At 36.7% G+C, this 18,296-nt stretch overlaps 1 protein-coding gene across 1 annotated transcript in view; it reads left to right on the top strand.

Annotated features, from left to right (window-relative positions):
• Nucleotides 1-9,485, top strand: part of LOC127449782 (voltage-dependent calcium channel gamma-2 subunit) — a 108,191-nt gene extending 98,706 nt beyond the window's left edge. The window contains exons 3-4 of the mRNA XM_051713327.1: nt 375-515; nt 6,735-9,485. Of these exons, the coding sequence (XP_051569287.1) occupies nt 375-515; nt 6,735-7,279 (686 nt within the window). The 3' untranslated portion in view covers nt 7,280-9,485. The remainder of the gene's footprint in view (nt 1-374; nt 516-6,734) is intronic.
• The last annotated feature ends 8,811 nt before the right edge of the window (nt 9,486-18,296 follow it).

Genomic DNA, 18,296 nt, shown 5'->3' with positions numbered 1-18,296 from the left:
TGGCATCTGTAAATTATTGTGTGTCTTTGGCCTTGTTCAGTCTTGGAGAAGCATGAGAGTGTTTGTGTGACACACAAGTGTCTGGTGAGACTCTTGACCTCAGATTGCTCTTTCAGGGACATTTAAAAGGGTGTGAGAGCTGTTTACTCTACTGGCAAAGTGTTGATTGGCTGTGCTTAGTGCTGAGAAGAAAAGCTGCTAAAATCACCCCAAATGGCAGCTTTCTTCCTCTGTCTCGTTCCCTTTCTCACACTACACTGTGTTCTGTACTCATATCGATTCAACAAGTAACAGCCTGTTTTTAACATCTTCTAATCTTGTGTCTCAGTCCTACCTTACTCTGAATTTCCTCCTCTCCCTCTCTCCATATGCAGGGGCCGTACGAGCGTCTAGTATCTTCCCCATCCTCAGCGTCATCCTGCTCTTCATGGGTGGCCTGTGTATAGCTGCCAGCGAGTTCTACAAGTCCCGCCACAATATCATCCTCAGCGCAGGAATCCTCTTCGTGTCTGCAGGTGAGCAAATCGGCATGTAACTTAATCATAAAGAGAAGAAAAGTACACCATATGGCCAAATGTATAAGGAAAACCAAACACAACCCCCATATTGGCTTGTTGAGCATTTAATTTCAAACCAAAGTCCTGTACTAGAGTTTCTAACAAAGCTGCCTCGGATCTATACAGTAGGCAGTTAGCGAGTCAGTTTCTTTTTCTCTGTCTCTCTTTGCTCCTCATTCTGTTGCTAGGCTTAGAGAGGCCTTGTGGGACTTAAACTCTAAAAATATGGTGTCCCTGACACACTTTCCCAATGATCCATCATGGTGGTTTCACTCTGTCACAGACAACTCCAGCAGAGTGTGACTGAAGTCAGCAGCGAGCCACAGATCATGTTCCTGTGAGGTCACCCACACTAAGCTCTGTGTTTAAGATCACTTTTTCACTCCGATCTCTTTCTTAACATGTTGTGACAAATCTGACAAATTAAAACACTCACAGTTTAGTTTCTGGCCGATGGGTTAAGGCATATTCAGGATATTCTGGAGTCGGCTGTGTTAACCTTGCCATTTAGAGGGCAGTTGCATTTCATTTTGTGAGGAAGGTTCTGTCATCCACATCCGTTCTGCAGAGTATGATCAGATGCAGACTGTAACTGGCTCATCCACCCTCTGACTTCTTGCAGAATATATTGCAGTTTGCTATGCGAGTACAGAGTTATATGATTTCCATGCACCTCTCATTCCAGCTCTGAACAAGTCATTAGTTATGTAATGTTGAGTTGTTGTCACTTAAAGTCATTGTGAAATCAAAATTGACCTATAATTGAATGTTTCTGGTCATATATAGTGCACTATTCATCAGTGCACGCTATTCATGAAGTTTGTCTTTATAAACTTTCATCAAAATGTAATAACTTGCTCCACCTCTGAAACGTTTGAGCTTTTCTGCTAATATCTCTAGGTTGTACGAGCTATTGAAGAATGCTAACAAATTTCCAAATAGATTTTAAGGCATTGTATTAGTAAACTCACATTCAGGTCTGTCTCCAATATGGTTTGGAACACCCACTTTTAAGTATCTAATCAATTATTCCAACCCTTCATTTGTTTCTCTTTAAACAGCCTACCTCACTTGAAATATGTCAAATTACAGAAGAAAAATAGGTTGCGAATGCTGTTTAATGCTGACTTTAAGGTCACTCAGAGCAGGAGTAGGACTTGGAGGAACAAACAGAACTCTGGTACTCTGACATTATAAGTGTTTTTTCAGTATCGGCCGAACGAGCATGGTGAATAACGGTTCCAGTAGCATTTCCATTTTAACAAGGCTTGGTACAGTACGATTACAAACCGTTCCCGGCCCCGATTTCTTAGCATGGTTAGCTAACTGTAATCAGGACAGTTACCCCCTGGGGGAATGCCTTTAGAGACCGATGTGCAAAACTATGAATTTTCATAATCAACTAGTCGGTTGTTTGAACGACTAGTCGACTAGTCGGTGTTAAGGATAGTATTGTATTATTAGGCTCTGTTATATGTTCACGTGACAGATCAGACACGTTTCAGTGAGATATACGGACGCTAAGCGCAGCATTCAACATGGTAACTAACGGATATTCAACAAAAATATTGGCTAACAACTGTAACATCTTATTGCCAGAGGTGTATAGTAACGAAGTACAAATACTTCGTTACTGTACTTAAGTACAGTTTTTTCATATTTGTACTTTACTTGAGTATAAATATCTCTTTGGACTTTTATTTTTCAAAAGAAAATTGATACTTTTACTCCGATAAATTTCTCCAGACCTTTTCGTTACTTTTGCGACTGAACACCGCAAAAAACAGCTGTACGCGCAAAAATGCATGCAGATCGGCGATAGTGATGTGTGATTCGTTGAAAGAATCAATTGAATCTAATCTTTTCAGTTTGATTCCTTTGAATTGAACAAAAATATTCAAAAAGTGGTCTGAATGATTCATTTTGCAAATCACGAATCTGAATCAAAATCACAAGTGAAGCGCACGCCAGATTATTATCCACTGGGGAAGACAAGAAACTGCTCATGTGAGTTACATTTTTTTTTTTTTTTTCTAATTAATTTTATACATTTAGGCTTAAACATTATGAAAGCTGTTAAATAATGAAGTTATGTGTGATCAGTCTCCCGCCTTCCCAGGAGACCTGTTCATATAAAAGTAAATCACATGCGTTTACATTTTACATTTTAACAAGGTGCGGTGTGTATGAATAAGTACCAGTGCTTATGAAAATGTTCAACAATATTTATTTTTATATTTTATGAAGATGTGAATGGTCTTTGCCTAAGCAAATCTAGTTTTCTGGTGGTTGCTAAAGTGTTATATATGCTTTGTAGCATATTTATGCTACAGTATGTGGTAACTAGGGTTTTCTGGATGGTTGCTAGGGCATGCTATGCAGTTGTCAAGGTGATCTCTGCTGTGTTTTTTGCACACTGCTCTGCAGTTTACAGGGTGTTTTAGGTGGTTATCAGGTTGTTGCTATGCTGTTGTTAAGTTGTTTTAACTGTGTTTCAGCACATTGCTATGCAGTTGCCAGGGTGTTCTGGATGGTTGCTTATTAGCCCACCCCCACAAGTCTCTGTTCGGGTCACTAATATGACTCAGCTCCCTCCTTAAATGTTCCAATTTTTATGGACTGTGGTTTTCATTTACACTCATCCCATAAATATGATCATTCTGATGTGACTTGAATGCACCATTAAAAGGATAGTTAATTTAAAAATGAAAATTCTCTCAAAATTTTCTTACCCTTATTCGATCCAAGATGTGTATGACTTTAAAAAAAAAATTCTGCAGAACACAAAAAAAAAAAAAAAAAAAAAAAAAAGAAGAATATCGCTGTTATGTAGGTCAATTCAAAAGAAGTAAATGGTGGCCAGACCTTTGAAGCTCCAAAAAGCACATAAATGCAACATAAGAGTTATCCATAAGACTCCAGTGGTTTCATCAATGTCAACGGATCCAATTGGTTTTGGGTGAGAATAGACCAAAATATAACTCCTTTTTCGACTATAAATCTTGACATTAGCAGTCTCCTTGGCGATCAGGATTTCAAGCTCGATTACAGTTCCTATAGCGCCATCTAGTGCTCTGCACATGCGTCAAATGAAATCAAGCTTGAAATCATGCTCGTACCTAGAGATTGCAATGGCAAGATATACAGTGAAAATGAGTTACAGTTTGGTTTGTTCTCACCTAAAACCACTGAATCGCTTCAGAGGACATGGATTTAACCACTGTAGTAGTATGGAAACCTTTATGCTCCCTTAATGTGTTTTTTGTAGCTTGAAATGTCTGGCCACCATTCACTTGTATTGAATTGACCTATAGAGCTGAAATATTCTTCTGAAAATCTTTGTTTGTGTTCTGCAGATGAAATAAATTAATACACATCTGGGATGGCATGAGGGTGAGTAAATGATGAGCACCACCAATCAAATAAGTTTAATGAGCTACTTTAAATTTTACTTGAGTCAATTTACATGAAGGTGTCTTTACTTTTACTCAAGTATGACAAATGGATACTTTATACAACACTGATTATTGCACAAAACTATCAAAGTAGAAGTAAGAAATAAGAAAGGCTCCAATACAGAGCACCACAAAACCGCTTATGCGCATTCTGAGCGCAGAATGACACACTTAAACGTAACCAGAGCAATAGGGAGTCTCAGGGTGAGCCACGCTGCGCATTGAAAAACAACGAACTGCAAGATAATGATGCGAGTACACATCTACATGACATCAAGCAGTTTAAACCTTTTTTACTGCAACTATTTATTTAAGCAGTGTCAGAGAGAATCAGCAAAAGACTTATATACAAGCATATCACAAATATGGGAACATAATCACAGCAGAGGATTTAATATAGTGATTGTTTTGTAATGTATTGTTGATGCGGCGCTTTGATGACTGAAAGAGCAGCGGTGCATAAATGGACTAAACTTAAAGAATTAGAGATTAAACTTCTTGCAGAGGGTTTTGCTGTGCTGACTATTATTAACTTTTAGGCACAGCAAGTTATAATCACACAAAAACATTCTCCAAAGAGTTGCGTCTCAATTAATTTGAGAATTGTGCTCCCATTAAAACTGCCACCACTAAAATATGAACGTTAGTAGTCTGACCCCTCTACTAGTCAGTTGTTGGACGACTAGTTGATTAGCAGAGACATGGCAACTCACTGTCCATTCTAATTTTGATTTCACTGCATCACATTGGAAATTGAAACCGTTACAGTGCCAACAAGCTCTGACCAGCAACGAGACCATTTGGCCCAAACGTGGAAAAGCAGCTTATGTCGCTCTTATATATAGAATCTCAGACATACACACTGCCGGCCAAAAGTTTGGAATAATGTACAGATTTTGCTCTTATGGAAAGCAATTGGTACTTTTATTCACCAAAGTGGCATTCAACTGATCACAATGTATAGTCAAGACATTAATAACGTGAAAAAGTACTATTACAATTTGAAAAAAAAAAAAATCTGAACTTCTTAAAGAGCACCTGTTATGGTTTTTAAACGTGCCTAATTTTGTTTTAAAGGTCTCATACAATAGATTTACATGCATCCAAGGTCAAAAAACACTTTAATTTGCTCATAATTTAAATTGCAGCATTACCTTTTTTTTTCCTAGTGTCAAAAACAACTTGTTCAATGATCCGTTCTAAAGGATTCATTCTAAACTCCTCCTTTCAGAGAGCCTACTCTGCTCTGATTGGTCAGATGTCCCAGTCTGTTGTGATTGGTCTACCGCTTAGTGTAGTGTTTGAGGGCGGGTCAAAGCTGTTTGTGAGCAGCCAATGAAGACCAGAGGCAGATTTTTTGTTACCAAATTAGGTAGGTTAGTTCAGAAAGTAAGTCTGGAATTACTAAAGACTCGTTTCAGGTGTTCAGAATCAGTTCTTTCTTTTGGGAGTCAATAACTCCATTTGTCGTGCACTTTGATTTTTGAAACTTTGCAGACTTTTTTTTACATTCACAAACAGCTATATAACACACTACATGAAAGGTAATATATAATAGGTGCTCTTTAAACTTCTTCAAAGAGTTCTCATCATTAAAAAAAACCTCCACATGCAGCAATGACATCTTTGCAGATCCTTGGCATTCTAGCTGTCAGTTTGTCCAGATACTCAGGTGACATTTCACCCCACACTTCCTGTAGCACTTGCCATAGATGTGGCTGTCTTGTCGGGCACTTCTCACACACCTTACAGTCTAGCTGATCCCACAAAAGCTCATTGGGGTTAAGATCCATAACACTCTTTTCCAATTATCTGTTGTCCAATGTCTATGTTTCTTTGCCCACTCTAACCTTTTCTTTTTGTTTTTCTGTTTCAAAAGTGGCTTTTCTTTGCAATTCTTCCCATAAGGCCTGCACCTGAGTCTTCTCTTTACTGTTGTACAAGAAACTGGTGTTGAGCAGGTAGAATTCAATGAAGCTGTCAGCTGAGGACATTTGAGGCGTCTATTTCTCAAAATAAAGACTCTGATGTACTTATCCTCTTGTTTAGTTGTACATCTGGGCCTTCCACATCTCTTTCTGTCCTTGTTAGAGCCAGTTGTCCTTTGTCTTTGAAGACTGTAATGTACACATTTGTATGAAATCTTCAGTTGTTTGGCAATTTCAAGCATTGTTTAGCCTTCATTTCTCAAAACAATGATTGACTGACAAGTTTCTAGAGAAAGCTGTTTCTTTTTTGCCATTTTTGACCCAATATTGACCGTAAAACATGCCAGTCTATTGCATACTGTGGCAACTCAAAAACAAACACAGACAATGTTAAGCTTCATTTAACGAACCAAATAGCTTTCAGCTGTGTTTGATATAATGGCAAGTGGTTTTCTAGTACCAAATTAGCAATTTAGCATGATTACTCAAGGATAAGGTGTTGGAGTGATGGCTGCTGGAATTGGAGTTGATTTGATAAAAAAAAAAAAATTACTTTTTTCAAATAGTGATGGTGCTGTTTTTTACATCAGTAATGTCCTGACTATACTTTGATCAGTTGAATGCCACTTTGGTGAATTAAACTACCAATTCCCTTCCGAAACAGCAAAATCTGTACATTATTCCAAACTTTTGGCCACCAGTGTATGTTGGAACTGCATTAACAGAATGCAATAGTAATGCACTGTATTGCTTTCTACATGGTGTTAAATTATCTCCTCTCTTCTTCTCCACAGGCCTCAGTAACATTATTGGCATGATCGTGTACATATCAGCCAATGCAGGGGATCCCTCAAAGAGCGACTCCAAGAAGAACAGTTACTCGTATGGCTGGAGTTTCTACTTTGGTGCTTTGTCCTTTATCATGGCTGAGATGGTGGGCGTGCTGGCCGTGCACATGTTCATCGACCGGCATCGGGAGCTGCGGGCAGGCGCACGAGCTGCAGATTACCTGCAAGGATCTGCTATCACACGCATCCCCAGCTACCGGTACCGTTACCGGCGCCGCTCTCGCTCTTCATCCCGCTCCACGGACCCCTCGCACTCCCGCGATGCCTCGCCGGTGGGCTTGAAGGGTTTCGGAGCACTGCCCTCCACCGAGATCTCCATGTACACACTGACCCGTGGGGGAGACACCCTAAAGGCCAGCCACGGCACTCCCACCGCCACCTATAATTCTGAGAGGGACCACAACTTCCTGCAGGTCCACAACTGCGTCCAGAAGGACCTGAAAGACTCATCCCACACTAACACAGCCAACCGACGTACCACCCCTGTATGAGGCCCAACCTCCCTCTATATAGATAGCGGAGAAAGGGAGACAGGAGCACAGAGCAGGGTTGAGGCGTTGAGACCCAGAAAATTACAGATCAAACATCATGTACCATGAGTTTTCATGATTTAGAGGAAACGGGAGGGTTTTTACTTTTCAAAGACTACACGTGTATGCATGATTTTGCCATTTACCATTGACAAAATTAGTCTGGTTTTTAAACGGAGAGAGGTTAAGTTAGAGAGAGACAAAGAGATGTGCAGAAGGGCTGTTTTGGCCTGTGACATGGGAGCTGTAGCTTGTGATGTTGATTTGACATTGTTTTGTTAAGGAAGCATTTTACCACAAGCAACAAGCTACTTGCTGCTTCGTAGTCTTCTTCCCATCTCCATTCATCTTATTTATTTGTTCATTTGTTATTTGCATAAAAACTGTGAACAATTGCAGTATGGTTTTCAGTAAGAAATAGCCCAGCCTGCAATCTCTTACAGAAGGAACAATATATATACATATAGTATATATGTGTATGTATTAATTTTTATAAATAATTTAACATAATAATCAAGACTTTTTCAGAGGCAAAAAAGATAGAATGAGAAAGACAGAAAACAGAGAATTCAAACCGCTGTTTGCCGGGTGATGATCTGTTGGAATAGAGACTCAGTGTCCTTGAGCGTCTGTGGACAATGGATAAGATCACAGAAAGTCTTCACTGCAAAGCTGCTGTTACACAAGACTGAAAAAAAAAAAACATTCAACCTTAGACAAAAATCTATTCTTTTAAAAGAACCTTCTCATCTTTTTCTCAGTCCCTGTTTGCTTCCGCTTTTTTTCCTCTCGCATTCGGTCGTCAAGGGAGTAAAAACTAAACCTGCATATGTTGATACCCTTCACTGACACAAGCAAAAAAAGGGGTCAGAGTTCGCTAAAAGACTCCAGAATCGACTGCCAAGATGGGAAAAAAAAGGAAGTAGGAAGGGGGGGAGGAAAAGAGGAGGATGCAGAACTCTAAATAAATACTTGCTAGAAAGCAAGCAACAAATAAAGTACGAAATATTACAAGAAACGAAGCTAAGTGACTCACGAATACAAAGATAAAATGCATGCTATAAATTTACAGCAAACCTGCTCTTGAAACTTAAGTTTTAAAGGATAATGATAATTATAAAGGGAAAAGCAATGTTAAAAAAAAGTTAAATATTAATGTTTTGTATAATCTTTTTGTTTTGGTTTGTATTATTGTTATAATTATTCATTATAATAATATACATTTAGTGACGAACCAAACAAACAAAATTATGACAAAACTGCTTTTTTAAATTCTGAGTTATTTCTTCGTATGTACATGTATTTCTTTTATTCATTTGTTTTTTCCAGAATCACACGCCTTAGTCATTTCGTTGGATTCATTTTAATGTGTCATTTTATTTGAAATGAAACCTAAAGGTGCCAAAACAGAATAATCCTAAACTTGGATGCATCAAGTCCTGATGAATAAACAGACAAACCCAAGGGGGAACAAACTCACTGCTTCTCTGTTTCTAAAGCACCCAAACCCTCACGCAGCTGATGAGGTTTCAAGAACCATTTACAGTAAAACAGCGGGAAAGCAGGCAGTGTTGTGAGTGAGCATGAGGCTTTCCAAATGAGTCAGACATGAGTAAGTAACAGTAGGGAAGCAAAGTAACAGGCCACGTAATTACTCATCTGTTCTAGGCTAATCTATATGTGGTAAACAGTCTCTTAAGTATGTAATGTATCCATTGCTGTAGTAATGCGAAGGCCCACACAGAATCTGCGCTCACAGAACTCCACGGAAAGCTCAGCAGATTTCCGCTAAATCTGAATGCCTTTCATTCACAAAGTTGTACACATCCCCCCTGCCATTCTTGTTCTTTATTAAATATTTTGGCTAACTGACAAATCGCAAAGATGCGCCCCCACTTGTCTACCTTTGCTCGCTCTGAAAAGTTTTGCAGAAATTCCCATAGGAATGAATGGGAGATTGCCGTGGCGTGAACAGCGTGATTATTGGCAAAATATTCTCACATTCGGAATTGATAATATGCTTATGTATGCTGGAATGAAGAGGGACATGTTAAAGCATAATTATCTAACACTTTTTGAAAAACGAAATTGTAAAATTATGCCATGTTTAAATTCCTTCCATAAAATTCCCCAGATTTGTCTCCAGAATCAGCTGTAGAAAGCACAGATTTTGCCAGGGACTGGTCATGAGGCAATTGACTTGTCTGTGAAAGTGTGTGTGTGTGTGTGTTTGTAGGTGTGAATAATGTTAACATGTTCTTCTTTGCTCTGATGGAGTACACCTGCATGCTCCAAGGAAGAACCAGGAAAAAATGGAAGGGACAAACAGGGACACAGTGGGATGTGTGCAGTGTTCCCGAGAAACAGAACACAGGTTTGTAATAAAACATGTCACTCTTGGCCAGAGTGACCTACTCAAGCATTCTCTTAAAAGCAGCGCTTTCATGATTCAACACCCTTGCTTGAAGGTTTTTCCTCAAAAATGTGCGTGTAACAGGTAACTGGATTCATGCGCAGGAAAGAATTGCTTCAGAGTGCAGCAAAGGGCTTGGGTTTTGTTTTGAGAATTACTGTAGGTCTTATAACTAAGTATGAATTTGTGCTTAATCAGAGAATATGCCAATCTAGACAATGAGCTTTCCTGAGAGACCTGAATTCTCTTGCATTCTCTGTGGTAACACACACAAATTCTCTAATCTAAAAAAATCCTTAATATATGCCAAAATCCAACCCACAGTGTAGGCGACAGCCATTTTGTAAGTCTTCCCTCGACGGAGGAAACCAAGAGGGTAAGAAATTACAACATCACAAACAAGCAGTGTTTTACACATTTGTTTTAGTTCTCTGAATTAAAATGCTTCCCTCGTTCTCCCACTCTCACTGTATTCCCTCATCCATCTTCCATCTTGTTGGGCCAACATGCTCTTAATGTCCTTAATTTGCCTCCCCTGCACAATCTCTCATTTTTTTTTCTCCTTTTGTGAATCATATACTTGAATACTACCGTATACCCCATCCCTCCATCTCTAGCTCTCACTGGTTTCTTTCCTCTTGCTCTCTTACATTTTCTCCCTTACACATTCATCACTCGCTCTGTCCTTTTCTCCTTCCCTCATTCTGACGTCTCGCGCATCAATTTTTCCATTTTTCTCATCTCTCTCCTCTCACAGCAGATAAAATTTCCCCTCTCTCCTCATTACAATACTGTGGAATTTTTTTTTTTAAACTCAGATTTAAACAGACAAATCAATCATTGGGTAATAGCCCCAGCATTCCCCAGATCAAAATTACTGTCTGATTAATGGACACTCTCACTCTTTAGTTTTCTTCAAATGAGCCGCTGTCTCTCAGACTATGTGCTGGTAGTACGTACAGAAATCATATGTTTACTGCCTCTGTAGGGAGCACTGTCTATTTGTCCATACTTTCTGGATTTGTTTAGAAGAGATTTTCTCTTTTACATTTTTTTCTCAATCACTTTGGCTCATTTTTTTGAAACAGTCTTAACATTCTCTAAACTGTAAGTGGAATTGTCACAACTGTTTTATGGGACATCACAACTCTATTGCATGTCTGCAAAATGTAGTAACTCACCCAAAACATTTAATTCATGCTTCAAAACTTAGTTATTGTGTCAGTAAATTGGCCAGTGCCACCCAAATGAAAAATGTGCTCGTCATCGCATGAGCCGTACTGGTCAAAATGTTTAGATGTTTTTTTTTCAACATGGCTGTCAACCATGGAAATGTTGGTTATATACAGATGTCAGTAGGTGGTTCTCACTGACCCAACACTTACAGTGCAGTATTAATATATTACAGTATATATTAATATATAAGTATGATATAAGTATTATATTAATATATACATATGATTTACTTTTAATATTTGTAGTATTTTAAAGATTCAAGTATTGCAAAATAATTGCAAAATTTAGCAAAATTAGCTGCAAAAATAAAGGGCATCTTGTGGAGGACTTGCTTCTGTTTCACACATGACAATAAAAGACTGAGTACAAGCTGGTCCTTAACATAAATGATTTAATCAATTACAATAATGACAATTGTGCATGTGCACAATTTTATTTTTTACTCTGTGCATTGTGGGAATTAAATGTATCCAAGTGGCTCAAGTGTTTTGACTACGTTCACCAAAATTCCTTCAGATGCATTTAATGATTCAGCGATCATTTCTGGTGATGCCAGAAGGTGGTGACAAATGAGTGTCTTGTGTGAAATGAGTTAGTCACTGAATCAACAATCAAAAGAAAATTTTAATCCTTTAAAATGTGTATGTCTACAGATCTACAAAGAGACTTTAGTAAAGGTTTCAAGCATTGTAAGAGCAAGCAAATCTATCATTTCCCTACATTTTGTGAGCTGCTGAGAATTACTTTTATCAGAAGACAACAATAGTGTTATAATAATTATAATGAGTTTCAATAACATCTATATGTTTTCATGTATAAAAAAGCATGTCTACATATCAGTTCACTTCAGTAAAAAGCTTTTTTCCTACAGACTGTCAACTGCACATCAACATAGAGATAAAAAAAACAGGAGCTGATATTAAAAATAGCTCTACATATTTAACACACATCTAGTCATCTGCTTAAATTGGCAAAAACAACCGATCAAACTTTTACCTCACAAACATAATGCAAAAAGCATATTTTAATGAAGACTCATGCACTGATATAAACTCCACTTACAATGTGTGCTTAAAAGAAGGATTGTCCTTTGTTTATTTTCTGCAGTGCATTTCACGTAATGCTACCAATCAAGAACGATATGCCGATAAATAACTCTCATTTGTGTGTTCCTCATCTCTAGAATAATTTAGATCAACATCAGTTCCGATAAAAAACATAAATAAATGAGCATTGTTGAAAGCAACTTTGTAGAAATGAACGGAGCCACGTTGATTAGACTGTCTGACTTACGGCCTATTACGTAAGGGTTGTTTCGCTTAATGAAACTCACCTGTGATTGGCTGGATGGTTGCTCAATCTGCCCAAAGTAACAAAATGCAAAGAATACTGTATACAAATCCACCATTTGGACTTGGAATGGGTTTAGCTTGGAAAAGTGCAGGGGACAAAAATCACCTTTTTAAAGAGTGCGGGGGACGTGTCCCCCACTTCTTCTACGCCCTTGGTTATATACAAATTTCATTTTTGTTCAATTTTTTGTTGTCACTGATTGCTTACTGTATTATACAAGAATGTCAGTTTTGTCTAGCTGAATGCTATTGTGTATCACACTGAGCTTTTTAGATACCGATTTCAATAGTAGGAAAAATTTTACTGGGAAAAGTCAATACTGTACAATACTTTAGTACACAGAAAAAGAATATCCACATTTGTATGTATACAGTAAATTTATTTTTGTAGCAATGTGTTACATGTAAACAGAAAATTTACATTTCATTCATGTAAAGTACACAAAATGACATCCGTGCAAAAAAAAAAAAAACCCTGCAACAATGAAAAAAAAAATCCATGTCATAGATATTTATGGAATATACATGTATGTCTGACAGATTTTGATAATTGAATGGATCATCTTGCATGTGATGGCTCACACGATGAAAGAATGTTTAGAAGTTGTGAAGAGTATGACAGTTTCACTGATAATCAACTCATCAGTTTTGATCAGCAAGCCATGTGCATTTAGTTATTGTGCAAATTGTAGACAATCGTACTTACTCTTGTGCACACATGTGCCAAAACACGTGCAATTTGCTTGAATAAGAAATTCAAATCTGGTGTGAACAAGAAAGTAATTGTTCAGAGATTTAAACTTAATATTTTGAAAAAAAATTATTCTCATTCAAGAATTGAGCCAAAGCAATTGAGAAAAAGTGTAAAGAGTTTTTTAGTCATACTACTACTAATAAAAAAAGTTATTGTACCTTAAGCCAAATAACTGCCTTTACTGTACATTAAAGGTACTGTACGCTACTTTTTTTTTTTAATACTACGCATAAAATCTTCCTATACTGCCTGACAGATATGACTGAAATAGGTGTCCTGAGAATCATAGCCTGCACTTATTTAGCTAATCAGTAAGATATTCCATTAGAATTTCCTGGTGAGCAAAAGTTTGCCAAAAGACTTTTAGTTGCAGCCTTTGGTATCTTGGCAAATCTGAGCACAATTTGTGACAATAGCCCCTTTCACACATACAGCCTTTTCCAGAAAATTACCTGCAAATTTCAAGTTAGAGGTCATGTGTGAACACAACCTTTTCGTTCTGGCAATTTCCCTTAATCAGAAGTTGTATCATTACCTATAAATTTCCATATTGATGGTATGTGTGAACAGCACATGTGGTACATTTACCAGTAAAGGAAAACCAACGGTTTTCCAGTAATTTACCTGGTTGCATGTGTGAACGGGGCTATTCTTGAGGTTGCTTTTGAAACTAGGGGAAACACATTTGAGATGAACAGTGTCTGTTTCTTCAAGAAATAATAATAATAAAAAAAAAAAAACAGAGAAGCAGGGTTAGAAATTAAGGGTGGCTCAGGGCAAAATGCCACCAAAAGTGACAAAAAAAAAATGCCCCTGAAATCTAAAATGTCCCCATAATGCATTTTTCTTTTTTTATCTAGCTGATAGATCTGATATAGTTCTTAATGTTCTATTCTAAACCTAGTTATACACATTATAACATAAAACATGAATTGATGTTGATTTAATTTTATGGGTAAGTGGAAATGTATTCTCAGTCTAATTACTGAAATTGAGAACTTATGTAAATGAATTTATTAAAATGAAGTATCTGAATAAAAGAATGACACAGAATAATTTTAATGTTTCGGGAAAAATGCCCCTGAAAAATCATATCCAGGGGTCAATTTTTGTCCCTTAATGGAAAAGTTCATTTCTGACGACGCTGCTGAGAAGCAAAACAGTTAATCCTCCTATTGCGTTCAGAATCTGTATACACCCTTTGCACTTGTGGGTTAATTCTGACATGGTGGAATTAAAGCTTATAAATCATTCATAACCCGATCGTTTTCATCAAAACTATATTGTAAGTAATTAACAACTTCTTAACTGTTGATTTATGTAATAAGATTTATATTTTGGCATGTTAACTGTCATTAATTATATGCCTTTTTTTTTTTTTATAATAAAATTTAGAAATGATTTGACATTTCAAAATATACATTAACTACATAAAAACCAGTGTGATACACATAAAGACATTTTTTAATCAACATTTCTGCTAAATGTTATTTAAATTCAACATAATATAAAATTTATATTAACATCCAACGTGAAAATTACTAGTAATTTGAATGAATTTCCTAATGAAGTTCCTAAACGTAAGTTCGGGTGGAGCGAGTCCATCTAATCTTTCAATTAACAGCCAGAGTATATAAGCAGCTGTTTACCTCTCTTCGGTCTCAGCTGTTTGCAGCATTCCTCCACCTCCCCAACTCCACCTTTACCCTAGGCATCTTGCCCCACTTAATCATCTCCTATTAATAGTCCCAGGGGTGGGGGATACTTCAGAGCTCGAGTTGAAGCTGCTTCATTGAGCCCCTCCACTGTGGACAGCAAGCCAAATAAGTTTAAGCTTAATAGCTTAAAGATTATATGGGCAAACAAACTCGTGAATTAGTCACAACTGCTCAATACAACTTGGTGGTCAAAATGTATAAAAGCAACGTATTAATTTTCAACTAAACATCATCAAAACAACTGTAGAACTCAAGTATACCACATGAATACATCTTTACTATGATTTTAAGCAAAATCTATTCTGTTTACCCTCATGAACTGTCGAATGTTATTGCGTGAGTATGCTGCATCTGGTTAATCATCAGATGGCTGCTGAGTAAAATGTGGACAATTTCCTCTTGCAATCCCTATTTAGACTAATGTGTGCATTAACTTTTGCTCTCGCCACACTCCCTTTAGACATTAGTACCTATAATTTAGTTCATTTGTTACGTTTGTTACATCTGTCATGTCTGTTTTGTACAGGAATGTGTGTGTATTTATGTGTGCATATTTGTAAACAAGATGCAGTCCCAGTGAGAGACAAAAATGTGTGTGTGAGTGTATGGGAAAGATGCTAAATAGTGTTTATAAGAAAGAATCTAATTCATAGATGTACAAAGAAATTTACATAATATCAGTTGATGCCCAGGTTAAAATTGACCCACAAATGCAAAAGATGTAGCACATTTATTTATTTATTTTTAAATGGTTATATCTCTTAAACAATTTTATTTTAAAAATCTGACAAAAATGTTTTATATTTAGTTTGATAGTCACAAAGTTTGATTCCCGTACTAAAAACTATGTGGTATTTAAAAATGATTATCTTCCTCACCCGGATAAAAAAATGACCTGAACGCAATAGGAGGGTTAAGTTAAAATCTTCACTTGGTCTCCCTTTAATATCATTGCTGTCAACAGGAGAAACAATTGAGATATTAAGAAATCTCCTTTCCTTCATAGAGAATTATGGATGGATACCAAAGGGATTTATATACTAAATTCAAATATACTATGCTTTAAAATAGCTAAAAAAAAATTTATAAAAATTGTTCAATATTTTGCTCTACTCAAGTAACAATGCACTAATGCAGAGATGCAGGCGTTCATGTGATTGCGTAGGGTTTGCAGTGATTTCAGCGTGTGTGTGTGTGTGTGTGTGTGTGTGTGTGTGTGTGTGTGTTGGGGGGGGGGGGCAAACTTTTGCTGAAGGCAAACAGCGAGACCTACATTCCCCTCTCCTACATTCCCCTCTCAAACAATAGAGTTTTAGAAGGAAGAAGAGATGTGTGTCACGGTCAGAGGCATTTTCTCCTCCCAAAATATTTGAATGAGAAAATTATTGACAATAAAATAATAAATAAAATGAAATAAATATTATGAAATAAGGGATAAAATAGCATGTAAACCACAATTTTTTTCTAAAGTGACACAGTCCAGCAGATAAAGTTTCAGAATGAGGCAGCGTCCCTTTTGCTTCAGTTGGGTTCATTGTGTTCTTATTGACATCCCAAGTGTTGCGTGAAGTTGAGGGCTGCATAAACAAACGAAAAGGTGGACAGGTAGGCTTGTGATGTCATGTCGACTATTAAAGCATGTAGGATGATGACAATTAGAATGTAAAGTAAAAAATGTCCTGTCAAACTAACTGTAAAGGAAATAAACGTATTGCCAATCTCAGGTAACATCTGAAGTACACCCAACTTCTGCAGTTTAAGATATAACAGTCTTACACAGCACACTAAGCACTTTTCACAACTGTTTACGAATGAAAGAAAACAGGGCCTATTAGGATCTATCCAGTGTGGGGCAATCTACTAAAAAATTAACTAAGCTACCAACTACTCAACAAAAAATTAGCTTAAACTAAATATAGAAAGCTGAAAGAACACTGCTAGCTACATGTATGAAAATTATATGAAAAAGTATGAAATTATATATTAAAAAATTATATATTGCCAGTTGTTTTTGTGTGTGTGTGATATTCAGAGTACATTCCCCTTTTATCAAAGTAGTCTATTGTGGCATTACCATGGTATCACCATGGTACTTTGATATGGGCCTTCACCTTGGCACTGAATTTTTACCATATTCATACACTACATTTTTATCATTTTATACTAAAAATATATAGTAATATAGTAATAAGGTATGTCAAGGAATACCATTGTACTATCATAGTAATGTTAAAACATGATTTTGTTGTTGTACTTTTTCCATTTTTTTACTGTTTTGATACTCTTTTGGGTGGAAATGTTTACCTGCAGTAAAGAGTTGTGCATAAGCTGCAGCTTGAAATTAATAATGACTTTCCTCATGGCTCACAATAAGCCATTAAGATGCGGGGATGGTTTCAGTTGTTAAGGTAAATAATCCACTTCATCCAGCACTATTTTTGTTCTCTTTCTTCTAATGTATCCCGTTCCTGTTTTACGGAGAGAGAGACCAGAAATTGCTTTAAACGATTCAGCGTGTGAGTGAACTATCCAAATGATTCAAACTGAACTGCAAACCGGTTCAGTTTGTTTTGCTAATCGATCTGACACATTCATTATAAAGAATCAACTCAAAAGAGTGATTCATTCATGAATTTCTAGTTTTTATTCTGAACAGCCAACAGGAAATACCAGACAAAGGAAATGATTTCTGAAAGGTTACTGACTTGTTGAGTAATCTTAGCAAAGAATCACAAGTTTCTGCCGTTTTTACCGCTGGAAGTATTTTTCCTTTTTTTTTTTTTTTTTTTTTTTTTTTTGCCGTGTTTAGGAGTTATGGTCATGTTTTAATTTTGATTGGTCAACTCACACTCTAAATGAAAACTTTTACTTTACAGTCGTATTTTTTATTATTATATAGCAACAGAAAGTGTCTTCTTTGCACTGTTAGATGCTATTTGCACACCTAATTAAATACTAACATACAGTATAGTGGCATCACTGCAATGTGTTTGTGTTTATTTAGAGTCCCACAGTCATCCTACACCAACTCCTAACCCTAACCTTACCTTAAAAACATTAACCGTGGTTTTACTACAGTAACCATATATCACCATGGTATTTTGTAGTAAAATCATAGTAACCACAAAATTAAACATGGTTACTATATTAACAATATATCACTGTAGTAACACCGTGGTAAACTGCATTAAAACTATAGGTTCCACCAAAAATAAAAAATAAAAAATAAAAAAAAGGTTACTATAATATTACTATTGCAAAGCCATGGTTAATTTTACCTGGAATAAACCTTTCTCTTAACTCCCCGAACATCACCAAATAACTGTGAGGGAATAAACCTTTATATAAAATTTTATTTATTATTATAAGTAGTATTAAAGGAAATATTAAGGGTAGAGACAGGAAACAGTATGAGGAAAAGTGGGACAAAAGGAGGAATTGAACCCGGGTCGTCCGGACGAAAAAAACAAAAAACATCCACAGCATCTTTACACATCACGCGACT

Source organism: Myxocyprinus asiaticus, chromosome 13 (genome assembly GCF_019703515.2).
Source record: "Myxocyprinus asiaticus isolate MX2 ecotype Aquarium Trade chromosome 13, UBuf_Myxa_2, whole genome shotgun sequence".
Classification (NCBI taxonomy): domain Eukaryota; kingdom Metazoa; phylum Chordata; class Actinopteri; order Cypriniformes; family Catostomidae; genus Myxocyprinus; species Myxocyprinus asiaticus.
The sequence above is the reverse complement of the archived record's forward strand: the minus strand, read 5'-3'. Positions and strand labels throughout refer to the sequence as shown.